Source organism: Lepidochelys kempii, chromosome 12 (assembly GCF_965140285.1).
Source record: "Lepidochelys kempii isolate rLepKem1 chromosome 12, rLepKem1.hap1, whole genome shotgun sequence".
Lineage (NCBI taxonomy): Eukaryota > Metazoa > Chordata > Testudines > Cheloniidae > Lepidochelys > Lepidochelys kempii.
The window spans coordinates 2,668,590-2,690,415 of record NC_136391.1 but is presented as its reverse complement, the minus strand read 5'-3'; the positions used below and the strand labels follow the sequence as shown (position 1 = coordinate 2,690,415).

The window sequence follows — 21,826 nt, the reverse complement described above, 5'->3', positions numbered from 1 at the left end:
CGAGAAGAGCCCCACCATCGCCCCTCAACCCCGCCTGGCCCCGAACCAGATCTCTGGACACACGCACAGCCAGGACAGGCTGGCAGCCAGGACTGACCTCCTCTCTCTTGCGCTCTGCCTCCCAGTTGGTGACAGGGAGCCTCTCCCCTATGGCTGGCACCTCACTTGGGTCCAGTAAATCCAGGCAATCCTCGACATTCTGCTTCAAAACCTTGAGCCGTCTCTGCCCTATGTCGATCATTAACTGAGACACCGAGGTCCCTATAGGGAGACAGACGTGCCCACGTCAACAGGCCCGAGGCCGCAAGCCCAGAGCCTAGCTGTGACACACACGGAGAGCCTGGAGAAGCTATTTTGTACAAACAGCTCTCAGTACTTCCTTTCTGCTCCTAGCAACAAACTTGTCTTACATTCCCACAGCACCTTCCATCACACAGGATCACCAAAGCACTTTGCAAAGGATGTACCGCTCAAGAATTACTGAGCACGAAATGCCGCCGGCTCTGGGGCAGAAGGGGGCAACCCAAAGGCACTGGGGAAGGCAAGAAGAGTTTGGATGGGGTCTGCTCCGAGCCCTCAGCTGTGTGTTAGTTTTGGCTCCAGGAAGACCCAGGACTGGAACAGCAGGGGTGCTAAGAGCCAGGATGGGGGCATCTCAGTGCAGTTCCTGATGGACAGGCGCCCACAGCACACCACGGCCTCGTGCCAGCCACTTTGCTGCCTGTCACAGAGAGGCAAGGGGCTGATTCATTAGAATGCAGACGAGTCAGAGGCTGCCCAACAGGAGCAGAGTTATAATCAGTGCAGTGACGTGGCACTCCTGTGTAGGAGCGAGGTAGAAGGGGGCACTGCCCATGCTCTGTGAAGGCACACAGGATGGCCAGTGCCAGGGCTGTTGATCAGGCCCCTTTCACCAGCAAGGACATCACTTCTGGGCCAGGGGAGTTAATATGAATCTGGGCTGTTTATTAACCAAACTCTTAAGACCATTTCGTGCTGCTGAGAGTTCCACAGGCAGCCACCCAGTGCCAGAGGGAAGGCTGGGCAGAGCAGGCTGACCTCAGGGAAAACACACCTCCTTTGGATACCAGTGTAGTGTGGCCAAATGTGGCAAGCAAATCCTCAGGCCGAACTCCCTGCGCTTAGTGAAGACTAAGGGCCTCCCCCTGGCCTGACTGGGTTTACAGCCCTTTGCTCCAGAGTGGTTCTCTGACTGCAGCACAGATGAGGGCAAGGATCCCGGGCTCCGTGTTTTCAGTGGGTTTAGTAGCTGCACTGACATCCACAAAGCCCTCAGTCCTGTTTATCCACCGAGAGCCCTGGCAGCATCAGGGCACACTGCCCATGCTGTTCAGCCAGCACGCCTCAGCCCCGCCCAGAGCAGACAACTCCGGAGCACAGGTCAGTCTTTAAACCACATCCAACTCCTTGCTGGGATGGCCGACGAGGCGGGCAGTTAGTGCCATTGTGGCAGAGGTCTGTGTAAGGTGGACTGAGAACTGAGATCCACCAACTAATTTCACACAGGTCAACAACACCGCCCCCCCGCACCCCCCAGCCTCTCCGATCACCATGCCCACCATACCTGAGGAGGAAATGTTCTTCAGGGTGAGGCCTCTCCTGCAACAGTCAAACACCACAGATCCCAGGGTCAGGCTCCAGACATCTTCCCTGGCCAGCACATGACAGAAAACCTTACAAAGCTCATGCAGTGCCCCCTGGCCCAACAGGGAAACCAGAGCCAGGGGGAGTGCCCCAAGACTGAGCCCCTGTGGGAATCAGAGCCAGTCCCTGGCCTCTCTCTCTCTGAGCAATTTCACTCTGGCAGGCTCACTATACCAATTTGCTACAAGCAAAGCAGTGCACTTCGAGGAGATGGGCCTTTCCAGGAATGCACTAGCCCTACTCTTCCAGGTGCGATTCTTGCACTGAGACACAGGGGAGCTAACCCTATTGTTTCAGCCCAACTTCCTCCTCGGGGATATGAAGCAGGGAGCGTGCTGCTCTTCAGCAACAAACCCCAAACAGGAGGTGAGCAGTGGAAGTTGTAAGGCATGGTCTCAGCAGAGCAGGAGCTGCCTTCCTGCGCCCTAAGGGAGCCATTCACAAGCAAGGCAATGGTCCCTCTACCCCTCCGAGCCACTGCTCACTCAGGAGGAATACATGGCCAGTAGGGGAAGTTTCCTCACGCCCTGAAGCACGAGGGCTCACACCTTAACATTTCATCCCAACTATGAACACACTCAGCCATGAAAACCATGGCTTTTTTTGGTGACTCCTGCCAAGCTCAATCACAGCCTGTGACACAGGAGTCCCACACACTGGAAGCTGTGTAAACATGCACCTCCTTTCACTAGTCAGCACTACCCATGCCCTGATCTAGCACAGATCTCGGCAAGTCGGGAAAATGGCGCCATAACTGGGCCATGTACTCACTGCCACAGTTCCTTTATCTTCTGGAGGATCGAGGGCTCCTGATTACTGGAACAACAAAGAGTCTTGATTACCGGTGCAGCAGCCTACCCCACATGCCCACACAAGGCACTGCCCTCGCTATAGCAAGCAGCGCTATTTCCCTGAAGGCTTCATCTCCCCCTTCCCTCATCCCCTCCCCAAAAGAGCAGATGAGCTAGAACACATGGGATGGTCATAAAGACAACCACATCTAACTTGCACAGTATCTCCCTCTGGCAGACTGGCTCATATCAGTGCAGTTCCTCCAAGGGTGATGTGATTAAAGCCAGGGGGAGAACAGCAGTTTAGAGCTACAGAGAGCCCCCAGGGACACGGAGCATATAAGGGGTTTAGAGAACCATCACACAGGGGGCTAGTGAAAGCCTCAATGACTGACTACATGCCTTCAACCTCTGCAGTGCCCAAGCAGCTGGGCCAGAGAAGTACTAAGGGGTTCTGCAGGGAGCGCAGAATGGCCAGCCCTGCAGGTTCAAAGCCCATGAGTCAGACACCCCAAAAAGGGTTAGAACACCTGGCCTGTGAGGAAAGGTTAAAACAACTGGGCATCTTTAGCCTGGAGAAAAGACTGAGTGAGGCCCTCATTACAGTCTTCATGATGTTAAGGAGTGTTATAAAGAGGATGGTGATCAATTGCTCTCCATGCCCAGTGAAGTGATGGGCTTAATCTGCAGCCAGGGAGATGTAGGTTAGATATTAGAAAAACTTTCTAACTCTCAGGGTAGTTAAATTCTGCAATATGCCCAAGGGAGGTTGTGCAATCCCTGTCGCTGGAGGTTTAAGAACAGGTTGGACTAGGTTTGCTTGGTCCTGCCTCAGGGCAGGGGGCTGGCCTAGGTGATCCCCTTGAAGTCCCTTCCAGCCTGTTTCTATGATTCTATAAAATTAGCCCCAAAATCATGAGTTTTAAGATTCAATTGTGATTTTTAGTCTGTCTTCTAAATTCTGCCCTCATAGCGCGCCACCCTATGGCCAACTCTCTCAAATAGCGAATGAGGCGGTTTTAGCCTCTTGGGCGGGAGCTCGCAATAGAGAACCCAACTGAGATCAGAGCCCCGTTGGGCTGGGCACTGTACAGCCACAGAGTAAGAGACAGTGCCTGCCCTGAAGAGCGAACAAGCTATGGACCGGCCCATCACGTATTGCTAGCGGGGTACATAAATCGTAATGTTCTGGAGTTCAAAGCCAGAGGGGACCCTCTTCTAGTCCCATCTCCTCTCTAGCATAGGCCACCAAAACACCCAGCCACTTGCACAGTAAATCCAACAACCATAATTACATCAAAGTATTACAGTCATCAGGAGACTAAACTACTGGGGGCCACAGGCAGAGAACAGGATGGACCTAGGTGAATCAATATCTGAGGCCCCGGCAGCGGCAGGAGATTGATTAAGTGAGATATGACCAGATGATCTCCACTTCTCATGCTGCAGAGGAAGTTAAAAAGACCGCAACCCAAGTCTGACGCCAAGTATTTGAGGGACTGCAAGGGGACACTAGGCATTCAGGCTGAGATCCCCAAAAGGTATTTAGGTGCCTAACTCCCATTGAAATAAATGGATGTTCGGTGCCTAAAAACACTTTGAGAACCTGGCCCTAGGATTCTAAGTTTCTGTTTCCAGCCTCAGAGAAGATTGTGGTGAGAGAGCCCAGCCCAGCGCCACTGCTCAGGTGCTCTGTGAGGAATGGACCTGGGATCGCTGGATGTAAAAATAAGAGGCTCACCCACTTGACCTGAAGGACCACATCTCTTAGCATGGAAGCAGTAGTAGACTCAGACCTCTGTACATGGTCTACTTGCTAAAGGGTGACCCAGCCCTGTACTGTGTTAGTGTGGGTCACAAAGGCATCTCACTGGAGAAGTTCCTTATGGAAGGTTGTGTGGCAAAGTGGTTGAAACTTAACTCCGCTCTGTTTGACACCTGGGCTCTATGCCCCGCTCTGCCTAAAGTGATCTTCTGCAAGCATGTAGCTTATCTGGGAAAATGGTGAATGATAGTTACTCCTTTCAAGACCATAGCAAAGGCACAAAAATATCATCCCTGGAAGGCCTAGGAGTTTGAGCATGCAGTTTAGCAAACCTGCCATCCGGCCAGAGCCTTGTCTGGGAAGAGTTTCTCATATATTTATTTTGCTTTCCAAAAAGCATATGATGGGTGAAGCTTTTCACAGCATCTGCAGCCAGGGCCTCAATTCCATGACCCACCATAAATTTGCAAGAAATGGCCATGCCGTGAGCTGCATGGAGACTGAGTGAGGTGCGCTGCCGCAGGGCCTCTGAGGGGTAAAGAGGCAGATGGGATCCCAGCCCCACCAACTCTATGCAGTTCCCACACAGAGGGTGGTTTTCTGTCTCTGTGACAGGCCTGCAGGGAAGAACCCTGCTCTCCAGGGAAATCCCCAGCTATCAGCTGCTCTCCCCCATTCCCTGTCTCCCGCAGGCAGGCAGAAGAAGAGAGTCAATCAGAGCTGCTAGATATGCTGCGAACAACCTGATCCCTCAGCACAAGCAAGAGGCTGAACCTCTTCCCCTGTAAGCAGATGGCTGGTGCACCGCTGCAGCTCTCACCCCAGTGCAACGAGAGCTGCGCTTGTGTGTGTGTGTGTGTGTGTGTGTGTGTGTGTGTGTGTGTGTGTGTGTGTGTGTGTGTGTGTGTGTGTGTGTGTGTGTGTGTGTGTGTGTGTGTGTGTGTGTGTGGGTGGGTGGGTGGGTGGGTGGGTGGGCTGCTGCTAACCCCACAAGCTCCTAGAGGTGGGGGTGATAAAATTAGAAGTTGGAGGGTGCGATACTAGGGTCTTTCTGGCATCAACCCCGTGCACAGCCATGCAACACACAGGCCAGTTGATGCACCGTTGGCAATCTCTTGGCTTTGCCTTGGGGGCGTGGGATCCCCCTGGGGTCCCCATCCTCAGCTGCAAACTGAGCGAGGGGGGAAGTGCGCGCTGGCAGGTGCCGCACAAGCAGAGGGCCTTACCAGTTCAGCGCCTCCATCCTCTGCCTCTGCAAGGGCAACACGATGAACTGATGGACGGACAGGTAGAACTCGCACTCCTCCTGGAAAGGACAGACAGGCAGTGTCAGGCGTGGGGTGCACAGCAAAGCCACCTGCTCCCCCCGGCACCGGCTCTGGGCTCCTCCTCAGCCCCCCCCCGGGCACTGGAGGGTAGGAGCCTAGGGAGCAATGGGAGTGTCTCCACCAGGCCCCTCAGCAAATGAGGGGTACGCGAAGGGTGGGGGGCCGTGGCCGCTGCAAGTCACAGGCTGGAGCGAGCAGGAGAGGGGGCCCTCTCGCCTCAGTCCTCTCTGGGGCTCCCCCTCGCTATGCGGGATAACAGCCTGCCCCCAGTGGATGGCCGTCCCACAGCCCCGGCCCAGCCGCCCCCGGCCTGGTTGCCAGGGCGCCTGATGGCACAGAGACCTCTAGTGGCTGAACAACATCCCGAAAGCTAGCACCCCCCGCCCCGTATCTGAATAGCGTGCCACAAAGACAAACCCCAGTGCCGGAATAATGTACGGCAAGCTAACACACACCAGTGTCTAAACAACATATGCACACGCACACATCTAGTGTCTGAATACATGTACCACAACCAACCACACACCCCTGACACTAGTGGCTGAATAATATACTGCAAGCAAACACATCCACACACCCCTTCCCTCCCCTCGGCTCTAGCTGGGGCACCCACAAACCTCCCCGCTGCGTTATTTGGAGCGTGAAAGGCTTGGGCTGCTCAGGCTCAAGTCACAAACCTCTGAGCACTGCCTGTCCCCGTCCGCCCCCTCCACGTGTACAGCCTAGTCATCTGCAGACCATCTCCCTCTCTAGGGTAGGGCCCGCACCCGCTCCAGCCTCAGTAAGGAGACCAGATGTCCCAATTTTATAGGGACAATCCCAATATTTGGGGCTCTCTCTCTTATATAGGTGCCTATTACCCCCCCCCCGTCCCGATTTTTCACACTTGCTGCCTGGTCACCCTAAGCCTCAGGCCAGTTTGACAAGCCAGGCTGGAGCAAGTCGATGCACTCCCTGGCCAGCCCCTCGCCGAGGGACGGACCCCACGGGGGAGACAGGCCAAGGAGTGCCTAGAAAGCTCTTGGGCAACTGCTGCAAAGGATTCTGGGAAAGCTCCTGGGCTGCAAGTGGAGGAGCAGGGGACAAGCAGTCACCTCATCATGGGACGGGCATTATGACACAGTCACCAAGGGACTGAGGGTGTAATGGGATTGGGAGTGCCTGCTTCCTCCAGCCACCACATCCTCCCTCCCCTCACAAACCCCATTTTCTGAGGGGCAATTCTCCAGAGCCTGGCACTGCCCCTACCTATTGGGGGAGGGTTAGCTCAGTGGTTTAAGCATTGGCCTGCTAAACCCAGGGTTGTGAGTTCAATCCTTGAGGGGGCCATTTAGGGATTTGGGGCAAAAATTGGGGATTGGTCCTGCTTTGAGCAGGGGGTTGGACTAGATGACCTCCTGAATGCCCTGGGAAGGGTGAGGGGGGTGGAGGGCATGGCAACGCAGCATGTCTGATATGGAGCGGGCCTCGATGGGATGTGGAGAGACAGTGGCGGCCCATGAGTGTGTTACATTATGGATGGATGTGGGAAAGAACCAGTGAGTATCAGAGAACATTTGGAATGAGGAGACGGCATAGATCATTATGGATGTGGTGGGATGAGGTATGGAACGTGGGGGATGGGGCACGGAATGTGGGGGACAGGATGGGGCAGGTCACATGGGGGATCGGCAGGTGGGGCATGGCATGTTGGGGATTGGGGTGGGGGGTCCTTCATCTGTTTTACAGAAACTTTTTGTGCATTCCAGACCTGAGGGACTGGGTACCTGGGAGGGTTGAGACCTCTGGAGAGGTCTGCGTCCTGGTGTCGCGGGAGCCTGACTCCAAGCTCCCCATGCATAACCATGCCTTACTTGTGGGGATGAAAGGCAAGGGTCCAGTGACTTAGGGTATCATAGAATCATAGAATATCAGGGTTGGAAGGGACCTCAGGAGGTCATCTAGTCCAACCCCCGGCTCAAAGAAGGACTGATGCCTGACTAAATCATCCCAGCCAGGGCTTTGTCAAGCCTGACCTTAAAAACTTCTAGGGAAGGAGATTCCACCACCTCCCTAGGTAACGCATTCCAGTGTTTCACTACCCTCCTAGTGAAAAAGTTTTTCCTAATATCCAACCTAAACCTCCCCCACTGCAACTTGAGACCATTACTCCTTGTTCTGTCATCTGCTACCACTGAGAACCATCCTAGAGCCATCCTCTTTGGAACCCCCTTTCAGGTAGTTGAAAGCAGCTATCAAATCCCCCCTCATTCTTCTCTTCTGAAGACTAAACATCCCCAGTTCCCTCAGCCTCTCCTCATAAGTCATGTGTTCCAGTTCCCTAATCATTTTTGTTGCCCTCCGCTGGACTCTCTCCAATTTTTCCACATCCTTCTTGTAGTGTGGGGCCCAAAACTGGACACAGTACTCCAGATGAGGCCTCACCAATGTCGAATAGAGGGGAACGATCACGTCCCTCGATCTGCTTGCAAATGCCCCTACTTATACATCCCAAAATGCCATTGGCCTTCTTGGCAACAAGGGCACACTGTTGACTCATATCCAACTTCTCGTCCACTGTAACCCCTAGGTCCTTTTCTGCAGAACTGCTGTCGAGCCATTCGGTCCCTAGTCTGTAGCGGTGCATTGCATTCTTCCGTCCTAAGTGCAGGACTCTGCACTTGTCCTTGTTGAACCTCATCAGATTTCTTTTGGCCCAATCCTCCAATTTCTCTAGGTCCCTCTGTATCCTATCCCTACCCTCCAGCATATCCACCACTCCTCCCAGTTTAGTGTCATCTGCAAACTGGCTGAGAGTGCAATCCACACCATCCTCCAGATCATTTATGAAGATATTGAATAAAACCGGCCCCAGGACCGACCCCTGGGACACTCCACTTGATACCAGCTGCCAACTAGACATGGAGCCATTGATCACTACCCGTTGAGCCCGACAACATAGCCAGCTTTCTATCCACCTTATAGTCCATTCATCCAGCCCATACTTCTTTAACTTGCTGGCAAGAATACTGTGGGAGACCGTGTCTAAAGCTTTGCTAAAGTCAAGGAACACCACGTCCACCGCTTTCCCTTCATCCACAGAGCCAGTTATCTCGTCATAGAAGGCAATTAGATTAGTCAGGCATGACTTGCCCTTGGTGAATCCATGCTGACTGTTCCTGATCACTTTCCTCTCCTCTAAGTGCTTCAGAATTGATTCCTTGAGGACCTGCTCCATGATTTTTCCAGGGACTGAGGTGAGGCTGACTGGCCTGTAGTTCCCAGGATCCTCCTTCTTCCCTTTTTTAAAGATGGGCACTACGTTAGCCTTTTTCCAGTCATCTGGGACCTCCCCCGATCGCCATGAGTTTTCAAAGATAATGGCCAATGGCTCTGCAATCACATCCGCTAACTCCTTTAGCGCTCTCGGATGCAACTCATCCGGCCCCATGGACTTGTGCTCGTCCAGCTTTTCTAAATAGTCCCGAACCACTTCCTTCTCCACAGGGGGCTGGTCACCTCCTCCCCATGCTGTGCTGCCCAGTGCAGCAGTCTGGGAGCTGACCTTGTTCGTGAAGACAGAGGCAAAAAAAGCATGGAGTACATTAGCTTTTTCCACATCCTCTGTCACTAGGTTGCCTCCCTCATTCAGTAAGGGGCCCACACTTTCCTTGACTTTCTTCTTGTTGCCAACATACCTGAAGAAACCCTTCTTGTTACTCTTGACATCTCTCGCTAGCTGCAGCTCCAGGTGTGATTTGGCCCTCCTGATTTCACTCCTGCAAGGGCTGACTAAAGATCCTGTGTGTGTAGTGCTGCAGTTGAGTGTATCCCTACTTGCATGCACTCTGGAGGGGGCTTGAGAGCTTGTCACAGCAGTACAATGTAAAGTGAGCCCAGGCTGGTGGGTCAGGTGGGCTCAATGGTACCGTATTCCAGGCAGCACCCCGGAGGGAACCCATCACAATGTTGTAATATTTACTGAACACCTCAGCCACACAACAAAGCGAGTTAAACGGTTTCTAGCTGCACAAGGGGAGCTACGCCCAGCTTACGTTTGATTCTGGACCCTTGATGAGGGCAGCTGCCTGTTCAACACAAGGCATCTCAACGGGATTCAAGAGCATTAGAATATCCAGAGAGCAGGACAGAGCGTCAGCCCTAGAATATGACCCTCATCACTTTGCTCAGCTGATGGATCCTATGGCTGCTGAGATAGACAGAGCCTTACCGCTTTGGTCTCCTCCTGGAAGCACACCATGTATTTCTGCAAGATGATAATCCTGCCAATGATGCTGGAGAACCCGGACTGCAGTTGAACACTAGAAAACAGAGCAGCAAAACAAGTTTTTGAGTGACAAATGGTCTCAAACATGCATGACCAGTCAGGTGATGGCCTGCGAGAGGACTCGAACTGCTCCAATTGCTCATGCCTGACTAATCTAATTGCCTTCTGCTCCAACTCAGTGGCGCTGTTAGAAATCGGCCTGTTGGGCGACCATCGAACAAAGCAATCCCAAGCGCAGCGCCACAGTGCTTAGAGCTGCGTGGCCTGCATGCTATTCGCGACTCTGCTACTGACAACAGGCATTGCATTCTTCCCATCTGTAAAATGGGGCATTATAATACGTACCCACCTTTGATGGGGAAGCTGAGGCAGACAGGTTAAGTAACTTGGCTCAAGGCCGTGGCATGACTCCGTGGTGGAGCCAGGATTAAAATGTGCATGTTCCAGTCCCATGTTTGGAACAGGAGGCTTTGCTCCCAAGAGTTTTCTAACAGTCACTGCTGCAGAGCTCAGCCTGGTGCATGCCTGAAAAGAGGGAGGCTGAGCAGTGATTCATTGGCAGCAACAGAGTCGGGACACAGAACTGGCAGGCACTGACTGATGATGTGAGAGGCAGAATCCTGCAGTAGATGAGCTGCTTTATATCAGCAAGGGATGAATTGCTGCCTGCATGACTGAGGAGTTCAGGCTAAGCCACAGTGGCAGCCTCAAGTCTGACCCTAACACAAACCTGTGGTTTGCCCCAGTGCTGTTAGCTAATGTCCAGCACACAGATGCACTTATATAGCCAGGCAACACCCAGTGTCACAGGAGCCATCATCCTTCGCGCTTACATAAAGCTTTTCCTGCCTTGCTCTCAAACCCCTTTACCAAGGCTGGTAGTATCCTTATTTTACAGATGAGGAGATGAAGGTTTGGAGGGGAAGTAACCTGCCCCAGGACACAGAGAGACAGCGACAGAATTGGAACCAGAACTCAAATCTTGCACTCCAATGTCTAGCGACTGGCTGCTGCTGCCTCCCTGCGAGGAGATTGCAGGGAAGGCGGGACTGGGAGACAGAGATGCCAGTGGGAGTCTCCGTCAACTGTGAGAAAGGGAACTACGGGGGAAACCCTATTGAAGACAGCGAGGGACACTCCAGCGGAGCCTCAGAAGCACCAGTAGCTCTGATGAGTGTATTTCGGACTAAGGCTTCTAACAGGAGGCTCATAAATGTTCACTTAATTCCACCTACGCTCACAGAGATCTTCTGCTGGCTGGGGATGCGAGTATTTCTGGCATGAACACCCAGTTCTCTAAGCGAGGAGGAACCCCTGGCTTGGAAAATGATCATGAGGGGCAATGTCTGTCTCTGGAAGCGAGACACTGAGAACATCAGCAGGACATTTGCTGCCATGTCTTCTCTTCCACCAGCAGACAGACATTTAGCTTAGAGCTAGTGGATAAGTAGAAAGGAAACATTGCAGAAATGGCAGAAGTGTTTTCCTTCCATTTTTTTCCTAACGGTCCAATTCCCAAATTTTTCCACACACAAAAATTTTAATTCCGCCTTTGAAAATGAAATTGAAGAATGGGGCAACTTTCAAACCTTCTGCTGAGCAAAATGAACCCAGCTCCTTACACCTCATACCAGCTTGTAGCCAGCAGAGTCCCAAGGAGGGTTATAGACCAATATAATCCCTTTACCCACATTGGGGGTGGCACATACAGCAGTCCTACACAGACTGTTTAGGACAGGAAGTGAAGGACACCAGATCCAACTGAAACCGCAGAGGGAAGTTAGAGAGGCAGAATGGAACCCCCCGAAGTTACCATTAGCCTTGGTGTCCTAGCCAAACTTTGTGACTCCTGTGTAAAGTGTCACTGGACCTTTAACGATTCCAAATAAGCGGGACCTCAGTCGAAATCTCAACTCAAAGGCAACACAGTTTGCACCACAGCACCTCCAGGCATCGTGCTGGGAAAGTAGATAAGTTACTTCCAGCAGCACATGGGCTTTCCACATAGGCCTCCCACCCAGCTACTGATTTAGCCCAACCCAACTTTCATTGAAATCTGCTGAGAGCCTGGCCAGCAGCTGCAATGCAGTTACCCCAGCAGGGGTTGACAGACGAGGTGAAACCCACCATTCCGCCATCTGCATGGCTTCCAGGGAAACAACCACCCGGATGTAGTAGGACCCATCTGAGATGTGCAGGACGGCGGCACTGCCTTGGTCTGCAGCCTTCAAGTCACTCACAACCTATCGAGAGATTGGGGAGAAAACAAACATGGGCTTGACTCTTCCATCATCCCTGAGGAACAGAGCTAGTGTTCAACACCCCTCCCAGAAAGACAGCCAGGGCAGGGGATGCTGCAGACACTCGGGCCTCCTTTACGATCACTCACCATAGAATCATAGAATATCAGGGTTCGAAGGGACCTCAGGAGGTCATCTAGTCCAACCCCCTGCTCAAAGCAGGACCAATCCCCAATTAAATCATCCCAGCCAGGGCTTTGTCAAGCCTGACCTTAAAAACTTCTAAGGAAGGAGATTCTACCACCTCCCTAGGTAACGCATTCCAGTGTTTCACCACACTCCTAGTGAAAAAGTTTTTCCTAATATCCAATCTAAACCTCCCCCACTGCAACTTGAGACCATTACTCCTTGTCCTGTCCTCTTCTACCACTGAGAATAGTCTAGAACCATCCTCTCTGGAACCACCTCTTAGGTAGTTGAGAGCAGCTATCAAATCCCCCCTCATTCTTCTCTTCTGAAGACTAAACAATCCCAGTTCCCTCAGCCTCTCCTCATAAGTCATGTGTTCCAGACACCTAATCATTTTTGTTGCCCTTCGCTGGACTCTCTCCAATTTATCCACATCCTTCTTGTAGTGTGGGGCCCAAAACTGGACACAGTACTCCAGATGAGGCCTCACCAATGCCAAATAGAGGGGGACAATCACGTCCCTCGATCTGCTCGCTATGCCCCTACTTATACATCCCAAAATGCCATTGGCCTTCTTGGCAACAAGGGCACACTGTTGACTCATATCCAGCTTCTCGTCCACTGTAACCCCTAGGTCCTTTTCTGCAGAACTGCTGCCTAGCCATTCGGTCCCTAGTCTGTAGCGGTTCATTGGGTTCTTCCGTCCTAAGTGCAGGACCCTGCACTTATCCTTATTGAACCTCATCAGATTTCTTTTGGCCCAATCCTCCAATTTGTCTAGGTCCCTCTGTATCCTATCCCTGCCCTCCAGCGTATTTACCACTCCTCCTAGTTTAGTATCATCCGCAAATTTGCTGAGAGTGCAATCCACACCATCCTCCAGATCATTTATGAAGATATTGAACAAAACCGCCCCAGGACTGACCCCTGGGGCACTCCATGAAGTCAGTGAATTAAATTCACCCTTGAAGTCACAGGAACTCTGCATCTGCCCATGCCTTCCCGTCAGGGAATCACACTTAGGAGGAGCAGCAGGTGGAAACAGCGGGTGTCATGTGAGTGCTATTCCATAGGCTGGGTAACAGCAGGAGCTTCCAGCAGGGAGGAGAGAGAACCAGGCGAGGGACAAAGGAGGGATGGCCCCACCACCCAGAGACTTGGAGAACGTTGGCAGCAGGAAGCCAGACAGGAGGGGGCCAGGGAAGGCTGTGGGCAGGAGCCCTGCAGGGAAGCAGAGTGAAACACAAGGCAGCCTTGGGGCAAGGCTGCTGCCCTGGCTCTAAGGAAGTTTGCGATGCTTTGCCATGGTCACATGACACAAACCCTACCCCCTGCAAGTCCCAGGTTGGGTCAGAAAGGCCCCTTGAGAGGAAGCAGCCAGAGCTGGGAAGTATTGCATGGAGGCCTGTACTCTAAGCTGTCCAGGGTTACAAGGATCCAGCGAGGCCTGTTACATGAAATTGTTTATAAAAGTCAGCAAACATTAAAGACTGCCAGACTGGGTTAGCATACACACAGAGGTCTGATACCGCCCAGGGACTGTGTTACGGTAATGACTGGTAAACGCAAGAACAGAATCGGAAATTAACAGACCAAAATTGGTATGTTGGAAAATAAACCTCACCAGTAGTCAAAGTAATGAGGGGATAGGCTATTGTGCACCACTCCCTTTTGGGGTCCCTAACAATAGGCTTTGGAGGGGATCAGAGCACCAAAGATGGCTAGACTGGAAGGAGCACGCTTTACCCTCCTGGCTGGGACCTTGGGATCTGCTATGACACCAATGGGCCTTCATCATCCTGGTCCTGAAAGGCATTCTGACCAGCCCGGGCCAGAGAGAGGGAACTGGCAAAGTCAGGCTCCAGCTAAACCCTGAACAGCACCTGGAATGGGAGACTTGGGTTTCTGTTCTCACCCCCACCCTTAAGTGTCTTTTTCCTTCCCATCTCTCACTTTTTCTATCTTCTGTCTAGAGTCAGGCTTAAACACCATTTTTTGCAACACTGCTCTGAGACTGCGACCAGAAAGGCAGCTGAAAGCAAGTCCTAAACAGACCGACATTGGTATGAGTTTGCCAGGTCTCAGTGCGGCTGATCAGACCACGTGCCGGGCCCATGTTTCTCCAGCAATAAGGTTGCAAGTGAAAGTCAGCACCAAAGACAGAGCTGCATCTTCTATCTTTGCTGTTCTCGTCACCATCTTTTGTCTTGTTTTATCTTAAGGAAGCAAGACTGAACTTCCACCAAAACAGCTGCAGCTCATCTCAACTCATCTTTTTAATTTTTCCCAAAAAGGACACCTATCATCTTGAACACGATTTAAAAACTGTCAGGTCGTCTTCCCTATAAGAAATTTTCTACAGCTAAAGGGAAAGGGATACTGTTAAAATGAAAGCCTTACTTCATACACTCCTTTCTAAATGCGCTTGCTGTTTTTCCTTCTTTTTCTGTATCTTTAATAAAAGGTTTAAAACAATTTACTGGTTGTTGTTGCCCTGGGACTAAGCAGGTGTCTGTGCTCAAAACCCCAAGCCATTCTTAATGTTTAGTGTTGGACAGTGACAGTCATGTTAATGCCTTTGACTTGCTGGCTCATTTATTCCATCGAAATTAACACAGCAGAAGGAAGACTGGTTGTAGAGGAAAAGAGGGAGTGCAGAAGACAGGCAGGGGAATGGGGGTCCCATTCAGGAGAGGAAAGGAGGCTAATTCAGGACAGATGGCAAGAGGGAGCAGCTGACTGGCGCAAGTGAAGAAAAAGATGTTTGGAATTTCTAAGGCAGGCGGCAAACTCCCCTGCAATCAGTTTGCATGAGAGCAGCTCAGGGGTGTACATAGGCAGGTGAAGTGGGGGTCACTCGAGCTGGGAAGGAAACAGTTTTTCATCCAACAAACAATTTTGAGATTACCACCCTTCAGTAATAATGACCACAGTGGAATTAAATTTAACATCCCTGTAGAGGGGAATATACCAAAGAAACCCATCACAGTTCACCCTTAACTTCAAAAAGGGGAACTACACACAAATGAGGAAGCTAATTAAATGGCAGTTAAAAGGTACAGTCACAGGAGTGAAATGCCTGCAAGCCGCATGGAGACAACATAATAGAGGCGCAAACTAAATGAACATCACAAATAAAGAAAACAAAAACAGCAAGACCATCAAAAGAAATGCCACCATGGCTAAACAACAGAATAAAAGAGGCAGTTAGAGACAAAAAGACATTGCTTAAAAATTGGAAGTTAAAGCCTACTGAGGAAAATAGAAAGGAGCATAAAATCTGGCAAGTCAAGTTTAAAAGTATAACTAGGCAGGCCAAAAAAAGAATTAAGAACAACTAGCCAAAGACACACACACACAAAAAGAGGAAAAAAATATTTAAGTACATCAGAAGCAGGAAGCTTGCCAAACAGTCAGTGGGGCCACTGGACGATCGAGATGCTAAAGGAGCACTCAGGGAAAACAAGGCGATTGTGGAGAAATTAAATGAATTATTTTCATCTGAAGAGTATGGGAGGGAGATTCCCACACCTGAGCCATTCTTTTGTGGTGACAAATCTAAGGGTATGTCTACACTACGAAATTAGGTCGATTTTTAGGAAGCGATTTTATACAGTCGGTTGTGTGTGTCCCCACTAAGTGCATTCAGTTGGCAGAGTGCGTCCACAGTACTGTGGCTAGCGTCGACTTTTGGAGTGTTGCACTGTAGGTAGCTATCCCACAGTTCCTGCAGTCTCCACTGCCCACTGGAATTCTGGGTTGAGCTCCCAATGCCTGCTGGGGCAAAAACATTGTCACAGGTGGTTTTGGGTACATGTCATCAGTTGCCCCTCCCTCCGTGAAAGCAATGGCAAACAATCGTTTCGCGCCTTTCTTCCGTGCAGACGCCATACTGCTGTCAGCAGATAGTGCAGTAGGACAGATAACCATCATTGTCATCCATTGCTTCCGCTGCAACTCTGCTCTCCTGGTGCCATGAATCCACCTTGCAGGTCCTCTCATCGTTCTGTATAAATATCTATTCTCGTGGCATCCATCGTCATCCACCACTTCCGCTGCAACTCTGCTCTCCTGCAGATGCCATACCACGGCAAGCATGGAGCCCACTCAGCTCACCGCGGGTGTTGTGAGCATCGTAAACACCTCGTGCATTATCCTGACATATGTGCAAAACCTGCAAAAGCAGGCAAGGAGGCGACGGCAGCACAGTGACGAGAGTGATGAGGACATGGACACAGACTTCTCTCAAAGTAAGGGCCCTGGCAATTTGGACATCATGGGGCAGGTTCCTGTCGTGGAACGCCGATTCTGGCCCCGGGAAACAAGCACAGACTGGTGGGATCGCATAGTGTTGCGGGTCTGGGATGATTCCCAGTGGCTGCGAAACTTTCATATGCGTAAGGGCACTTTCATGGAACTTTGACTTGCTTTCCCCTGCCCTGAAGCGCAAGAATACCAAGATGAGAGCAGCCCTCACAGTTCACAAGCGAGTGGCGATAGCCCTCTTGAAGCTTGCAAAGCCAGACAGCTACCGGTCAGTTGGGAATCAATTTGGAGTGGGCAAATCTACTGTGGAGGCTGCTGTGGGCCAAGTAGCCAATGCAATCACTGAGCTGCTGCTATCAAGAGTAGTGACTCTGGGAAACGTGCAGGTCATAGTGGTTGGCTTTCCTGCAATGGGGTTCCCTAACTGTGGTGTGGTGACATATCCCTATCTTGGGACCAGACCACCTTGGCAGCCGGTACGTAAACCGCAAGGGGTACTTTTCAATGGTGCTGCAAGCACTGGTGGATCACAAGGGATGTTTCACAGACATCAATGTGGGATGGCCGGGAAAGGTACGTGACGCTCGCATCTTCAGGAACTCTGGTCTGTTTGAACAGCTGCAGGAAGGAACTTACTTTCCAGACCAGAAAATTACCATTGGGGATGTTGAAATGCCAGTAGTTATCCTTGGGGACCCAGCCTACCCCTTAATGCCATGGCTCATGAAGCCGTACACAGGTACCCTGGACAGTAGCAAGGAGCAGTTCAACTATAGGCTGAGCAAGTGCAGAATGGTGGTAGAATGTGCATTTGGACATTTAAAAGCACGCTGGCGCAGTTAACTGACTAGGTTAGACCTCAGCGAAACCAATATTCCCATTGTTATTGCTGCTTGCTGTGTGCTCCACAATATTGGTGAGAGTAAGGGGGAGATGTTTATGGTGGTGTGGGAGGTTGAGGCAAGTCGCCTGGCAGCCGATTACGCACAGCCAGACACCAGGGCGATTAGAAGAGCACAGCTGGGTACCCTGCGCATCAGAGAAGCTTTGAAAACCAGTTTTCATGACTGGCCAGGCTATGGTGTGATAGTTCTGTTTGTTTCTCCTTGATGAAAACCCACCCCCTTGGTTGACTCTACTTCCCTGTAAGCCAACTGACCTCCCTGCTTCGATCACTGCTTTCAGAGGCAATATAGTCATTATTGTTTCAAAATCACGCATTCTTTATTAATTCATCACACAAAGAGGGGGAAAACTTGCAAGGTAACCCGGGAGGGGTGGGTGAGGAGGGAAGCACTGGGTGGGGTGGTGGATGAGGGAAGGACAAGGCCACACTACAGTTCAAAACTTACTGAATACCAGCCTTCTGTTGCTTGGGCAATCCTCTGGGGTGGAGTGGCTGGGTGCCCGTAGTCTCCCCACCTGCGTCCTTGGGTGTCTGGGTGAGGAGGATATGGAACTTGGGGAGGAGGGCAGGCAGTTATATAGGGGTTGCAGCAGCGGTCTGTGCTCCTGCTGTCTTTCCTGCAGCTCCACCAGATGCCTGAGCATGTCAGTTTGCTCCCGCATTAAGCTCAGCATTGCATCCTGCTTCCTCTCAGAGTGCTCCTCCCTCCTCTTATCGCATTCATTTAACACTTTCCTGGACTCTGCAATTGTTTGCCTCTACGCATTCTGCTGAGCTCTTTCAGTGTGGGAGGACTGCATGAGCTCTGAGAACAGGTCATCGCAAGTGTGTTTTTTTCGCCTTCTAATCTGCGCTGGCCTCTGGGATGGAGATGGTAGGAGAAGCGTAGAAACATTTGCAACTGTGGGAGGAAAAAAAGGGAGAGTAGTATTTAAAAAGATGCATTTGAGAGAACAAAGGGAAGACTATTTCACACTGAATCAAGCAATTAACATTAGACAGCATATGTGCTTCACCGCCCCCCACCCATGGCTAGGATCAGGGAAGATCCCTCTCAACCAAACGCAAACAGCTCAGCATGAATGGGCCTCCCCCCACCACGTGCCAAAGGCTTTTAGAATACCTCCAGGAGAGGATCATAGAATATCAGGGTTGGAAGGGACCTCAGAAGGACATCTAGTCCAACCCCCTGCTCAAAGCAGGACCAATCCCCAATTTTTGCCCCAGATCCCTAAATGGCCCCGTCAAGGATTGAACTCACAACCCTGAGTTTAGCAGGCTAATGCTCAAACCACTGAGCTATCCCTCCCCACCCTAATTTCCCTAGAGGATTTCCGCTCCATCCCCGGACACTTTAACAGACTTTTCCAGTAGCTATACTGGCTGCAAATGCATCTCAAGTCTTCAGGGCAAATTAATCATTAAACACACTTGCTTTTAAACCCTGTATTATATTTAAAAAGGTACACTCACCAGAGGTGCCTTCTCCGGCTTCATGGTCCGGGAGCACGTCTTGGGAGGGTATTGGCTCCAGGGTGATGAACAGTTCCTGGCTGCCGGGGAGAAGGGATTCCCCGCTTGCCTGCTGTGTGCTATCCTCAACCTCCTCCTCATCCAAAAAATCCTCATCCCTGTTGCATGAGACTCCCCCCTTGCAGGTGCCCACGGACAGTGATGGGGTAGTGGTAGGGGCCCCCCCTAGAATTGCATGCAGCTCATTATAGAAGCAGCATATATGGGACTCTGACTCGGAGTGACCGTTTGCATCCTTTGTTCTTTGGTAGGCTTGCTTCAGCTCCTTAACTTTCATGCGGCACTGCTGTGTGTCCCTGTTGTAGCCTCTCTCCATCACGCCCTTGGAGATTTTGGCAAATATATTGGCATTTTGTCTTTTGGAATGGAGTTCTGCCTGCACGGATTCTTCTCCCCATACAGCGATCAGATCCAGTACCTCCCGTTCGGTCCATGCTGGAGCTCTTTTGCGATTCTGGGACTCCATGGTCACCTGTGCTGATGAGCTCTGCATGGTAACCCGTGCCGATCAGCTTGTCACGCTGGCCAAACAGGAAATGAAATTCAAAAGTCCCCGGGGCTTTTCCTGTCTACCTGGCCAGTGCATCTGAGCAGAGAGTGCTGTCCAGAGCGGTCACAATGGAGCACTGTGGGATAGCTCCTGGAGGCCAATACCATCGCATTGTGTCCACACTACCCCAAACTCGACCCAGTGAGGTCGATTTTAGTGCTAAACCCTTTGCCGGGGAGAAGTACAGAAATCAATTTTAAGAGCCCTTTAAGTCGACAAAACAGGCTTGGTCATGTGGACGGGTGCAGGGTTAAATCGACCTAACGCTGCTAAATTCGACCTAAACTCGTAGTGTAGACCAGGGCTAAGAAACTGTCCAGAATGAGGTGTCAGTAGAGGAGATTTTGGAACAAAACCATTAAACAAACAGTAGTAAGGGACCATGACCAGATGATATTCACCCAAGAGTTCCCAAAGAATTCAAATATAAAATTGTAGAACTACTAACTATGGTATGTAATCTGTTGCTTAAATAAGCCTCTGTAGCTGATGACTGGAGGGTAGCTAATGTAATGCTGATTTCTTAAAAAAATCTTCAGAGGCAACCCTGGCAGTTACAAGCTGCTTCGCGTAACTTCAGTACCAGGCAAATTGCTTACAGTAAAGAACAGAATGACCAGACACAGAGATGAACAGCATATGCTGGGGAATAGTCAACATGGCTTTTGTGAAGGAAAATTATGTCTCGCAAATTGGTTAGAATGCTTTGAGGTATCAACACACAGGTGGACAAGGCTGATCTAGCCCAGCGCTTCTCAAGCTATCTGATGTGGGGGACCAGCCATTTGTTTTTCCAATGTGCACGCAGACCGACAGCCGATGGCTCTGGACAACCACTTTGAGTAGCACTGCTCTAGCGGATATAGTGTACTTGGACTTTCAGAACGCCTTTGACAAGGTCCCTCCCCAAAGGCTCGTAAGCAAAGTAAGCTGTCATGGGATCATAGAATATCAGGGTTGGAAGGGACCTCAGGAAGTCATCTAGTCCCTCCCCTTGCTCAAAGCAGGACCAATCCCCAACTAAATCATCCCAGCCAGGGCTTTGTCAAGCCTGACCTTAAAAACTTCTAACAAAGGAGATTCCACCACCTCCCTAGGTAACCCATTCCAGTGCTTCACCACCTTTCTAGTGGAAAAGTTTTTCCTAATATCCAACCTAAACCTCCCCCACTGCAACTTGAGACCATTACTCCTTGTTCTGTCATCTGCTACCACTGAGAACAGTCTAGAGCCATCCTCTTTGGAACCCCCCTTCAGGTAGTTGAAAGCAGCTATCAAATCCCCCCTCATTCTTCTCTTCTGCAGACTAAACAATCCCAGTTCCCTCAGCCTCTCCTCATAAGTCATGTTTTCCAGTCCCCTAATCATTTTTGTTGCCCTCCGCTGGACTCTTTCCAATTTATCCACATCCTTCTTGTAGTGCAGGGCCCAAAACTGGACACAGTACTCCAGATGAGGCCTCACCAATGTTGAATAGAGGGGAATGATCACATCCCTCGATCTGCTGGCAATTGAACTCACAACCCCGGGTTTAGCAGGCCAATGCTCAAACCACTGAGCTATCCCTCCCCCCTAAGATACATAACTGCACTCAAAAACAAAACAATGTAAAACTTTGGAGCCTACAAGTCCACTCAGTACTACTTCTTGTTCAGCCAATCAATCACTAAGACAAACACATTTGATTACATTTACAGGAGATGCCGCTGCCTGCTCCTTATTTACAATATCATCTGAAAGTGAGAACGGGAGTTTGCATGGCGTTGCAAGGTATTTACATGCCAGATATATTAAACATTTGTATGCCCCTTCATGCTTTGGCCACCATTCCAGAAGACATGCTTCCATGCTGATGATGCTCCTTAAAAAATAATGCATTAATTAAATTTGTGACTGAACTCCTTGGGGGAGAACTGTTATGTCTCCTGCTCTGTTTTACCCACATTCTGCCATATTTCATGTTCTAGCAGTCTCAGATGATGACCCAGCACATGTTCGTTTTAAGAACACTTTCACAGCAGATTTCACGGAACGCAAAGAAGGTACCAATGTGAGATTTCTAAAAATAGCTACAGCACTCGACCCAAGGTTTAAGAATCTGAAGTGCCGTCCAAAATCTGAGAGGGACGAGATTTGGAGCATGCTTTCAGAAGTCTTAAAAGAGCAACACGCCAATGTGAAAACTATAGAACCCGAACCACCAAAAAAGAAAATCAACCTTCTGCTGGAGACATTTGACTCAGATGATGAAAATGAACATCCGTCAGTCCGCACTGTTTTGGATCGTTATCCAGCAGAGCCCATTATCAGCATGGATGCATGTCC

The 21,826-nt window shown here is 50.6% G+C and overlaps 1 protein-coding gene across 2 annotated transcripts in view; it reads right to left on the bottom strand.

Annotated features, from left to right (window-relative positions):
* The window catches only part of ACD (ACD shelterin complex subunit and telomerase recruitment factor), a 36,830-nt gene that overhangs the window by 6,407 nt on the left and 8,597 nt on the right, over positions 1-21,826 (bottom strand). For both annotated transcript variants that reach the window (XM_073307122.2, XM_073307124.2), the window contains exons 4-9: positions 11,944-12,059; positions 9,760-9,850; positions 5,448-5,527; positions 2,437-2,481; positions 1,586-1,671; positions 98-261 (exon numbers count right to left, since the gene is read on the bottom strand). In XM_073307122.2, the coding sequence (XP_073163223.1) occupies positions 98-261; positions 1,586-1,671; positions 2,437-2,481; positions 5,448-5,527; positions 9,760-9,850; positions 11,944-12,059 (582 nt within the window). The remainder of the gene's footprint in view (positions 1-97; positions 262-1,585; positions 1,672-2,436; positions 2,482-5,447; positions 5,528-9,759; positions 9,851-11,943; positions 12,060-21,826) is intronic.